At 34.8% G+C, this 2,370-nt stretch overlaps 1 protein-coding gene across 1 annotated transcript; it reads left to right on the plus strand.

Moving 5' to 3' along the window:
• Positions 1 to 567: 567 nt before the first annotated feature.
• On the plus strand, positions 568 to 2,357 carry LOC109590800 (uncharacterized; the record flags this gene model as incomplete). The annotated part of the gene is made up of 5 exons (XM_020006676.1): positions 568 to 626; positions 675 to 1,022; positions 1,071 to 1,852; positions 1,906 to 1,945; positions 2,206 to 2,357. Coding segments are annotated over exons 1-5 (1,371 nt in total), but the record flags the coding sequence as incomplete, so codon positions are not given.
• Between the last annotated feature and the right edge of the window lie 13 nt (positions 2,358 to 2,370).

The raw sequence follows: 2,370 nt of genomic DNA on the forward strand, positions 1-2,370 counted from the left end.
TGTACCATGAAAAGAACAATAGTTTTATACCATGGAACTGTATTATTACACATAAACATGAGGAAAAACAACAACAGATCACAAGAGCGATGTGCTAACTTAATCAACATTCAGATATCAATCAGGAGACTTCTGCTGAAGAAGAATGACTGACATTGTTTAAGGGAACCACTTTATGCCCCTGAATTTCTTGCTAATGTTGAGTCCAGTGATGAGTCCGATAGTAATGAAGCCTCTAGCAAACGCACTTCAATCTCTGCCTCTCCAAATGATGCTGTGGTTGCTAATTACAATTATATTACTTTCATTTACCGTAATTTTAAAATAATAAAAGTTTATAATAAATTTGTCTCATAATTATATTCATTGTGGGTAAGCTATTATAAACAAACACTTATGTGACATTAACAGCCACTTTCATATCACAGCTACTCGTGCATTTATAATTAGCTGAACAAAGTCAGTGTGGCGCTACTATAGTAGCACTGCAGTTCTTAAATGCATATAGCTAGACTAGCTATAGGCGTGTCAAGTCAAGTGGGCAGGGCTGGCATCCATTTTTCCAAAACAAAGCGAAATGTCAACCAAACCAGAGGAGCTGAAAAGAGCCTTTGACAGAGAACTTAGTGAGTAGATATCCATAATAATTGTTTTATTAGTATTATTAATGATAGATAATACTGATTTTCGACTGGTATGGGAAAAAGCTGGTGTTCTTTCAGGACGCTGGGACTCTATTGGTATTCTGCTAGGAATCAGCTACAACAAGTTATATGAGATTGAAGCAGGAGGCAAACCACCAAGAACTTGTCTACAGAAAGTATTTGATTGCTGGTTGAAGAAAGACTATGACTATAAGAGTCATGGTGTCCCTACATTAAGAATGCTATGTAACTCCATTAAAAGTAATAGTGGAGGAGCTGATCCAGCTCTAGCTGATGAAATAGCAAAAGAATATACCATTAATCTTACCCGTAGTGGAGAGGCTACTACATCACCAGGTCATACTTCATCTTCTAAAGGTAAATATAATACGATAAGCAATAACCATTTTTCTTTTGTTATTTCAGAAGCTACTCCAACTGTTGAGCTACCAGTTCCTACTTCACCTCAATCTGAGTCTTCAGTTGTTTACGTTAAAAAGAAATCGATTGAATTTTTACCTGAAAACCTGACACGAATGATTGAAGAGTTACGAGGGATTTACCTTGACAATATGCGTTTTACTAAAGAATCATTTCGTTCTATTGATGTCTCAGAAGCTGTTGATTTTGTTCAAGATTACATTGCAGTTTTACTCAGTCCACGTTTTGATAAATACGAAGTGATTGAGCCAATGAAAAAGGAGTTTGACCACATTCAAACAATAAAGCAGCTGTTTAGAGTATTGGAGAAATATGTCTCATGGTTCAATTTTGAACTTGTTGTCAAGTTAGTCAATACTTTCATTACTGATGAGAGAGATTTACAGAGGAAGTGGTCTACATATCGTGAGAAATTAAAAGATTATTTTAAAAATAACAATACTAAAGCAGTTCAAATTGCAGACTCAATTGAGTTTGGTCTTTCTGATGTTCCAGGCACTAAAGTAATGATTGCTAAGGTTGCCAGAGACGACTACACATTAAATGATTTATATTTCTTTCACAAGCTAATCGCTGATGCACTTGAAGTTCCTCAATATAAATTCTATTTTTGTACAATTGACGATGGCTGCATGGAATTAAAATATTCCATTCCTGATTTTCTTTATTCTGTTCTCTTTCCATTAACCAATCAACAGTGTGATTCATTGGCTGAGATTGGAATCATAAAAATTACTTGTCATGAATATATACATGAAATGAAGCAGGTATGTTAATAATTATGATAAAATTAATTAATATTATTTTTTTATAATTATAGTTGCCAGAAAATGAATTGAAGCTTCATGATTTTCCTATTGGTAATTATTATTATTATTAACTTTATTTGTGATATATTATATAGATATTTATGATCCTCTCTGGTATGAGAATACCAGCACTCCATTGAATGAAGCATGTTGGAGAGGATTAAAAGATGAAGTACAACGATTGATTGACAAGACTGGCCTTCAGAAAAGAGGTAAAAATGGATGGAGCCCATTATTAGCTGCTTCATATGGTGGCCACATTGATATCCTCTGTCTCCTCATTGATGTTTATCATTGTGATCCTTCACAAGGTGATAATGATGGTGTTATTAGTTTACACATGGCCTCATATAAAGGCCATCTCAATATTGCACAGTATCTAGTTAATGAATGTCACGTTGATCCAGACATAGCAGATAGCTCTGGTAACACGGGATTGCTTTACTCAGCACTGGGTGGTCACGTTGACCTCGTGA

This window comes from Amphimedon queenslandica, unplaced genomic scaffold (assembly GCF_000090795.2).
Source record: "Amphimedon queenslandica unplaced genomic scaffold, v1.1 AMPQUscaffold_9454_Cont18512, whole genome shotgun sequence".
Classification (NCBI taxonomy): domain Eukaryota; kingdom Metazoa; phylum Porifera; class Demospongiae; order Haplosclerida; family Niphatidae; genus Amphimedon; species Amphimedon queenslandica.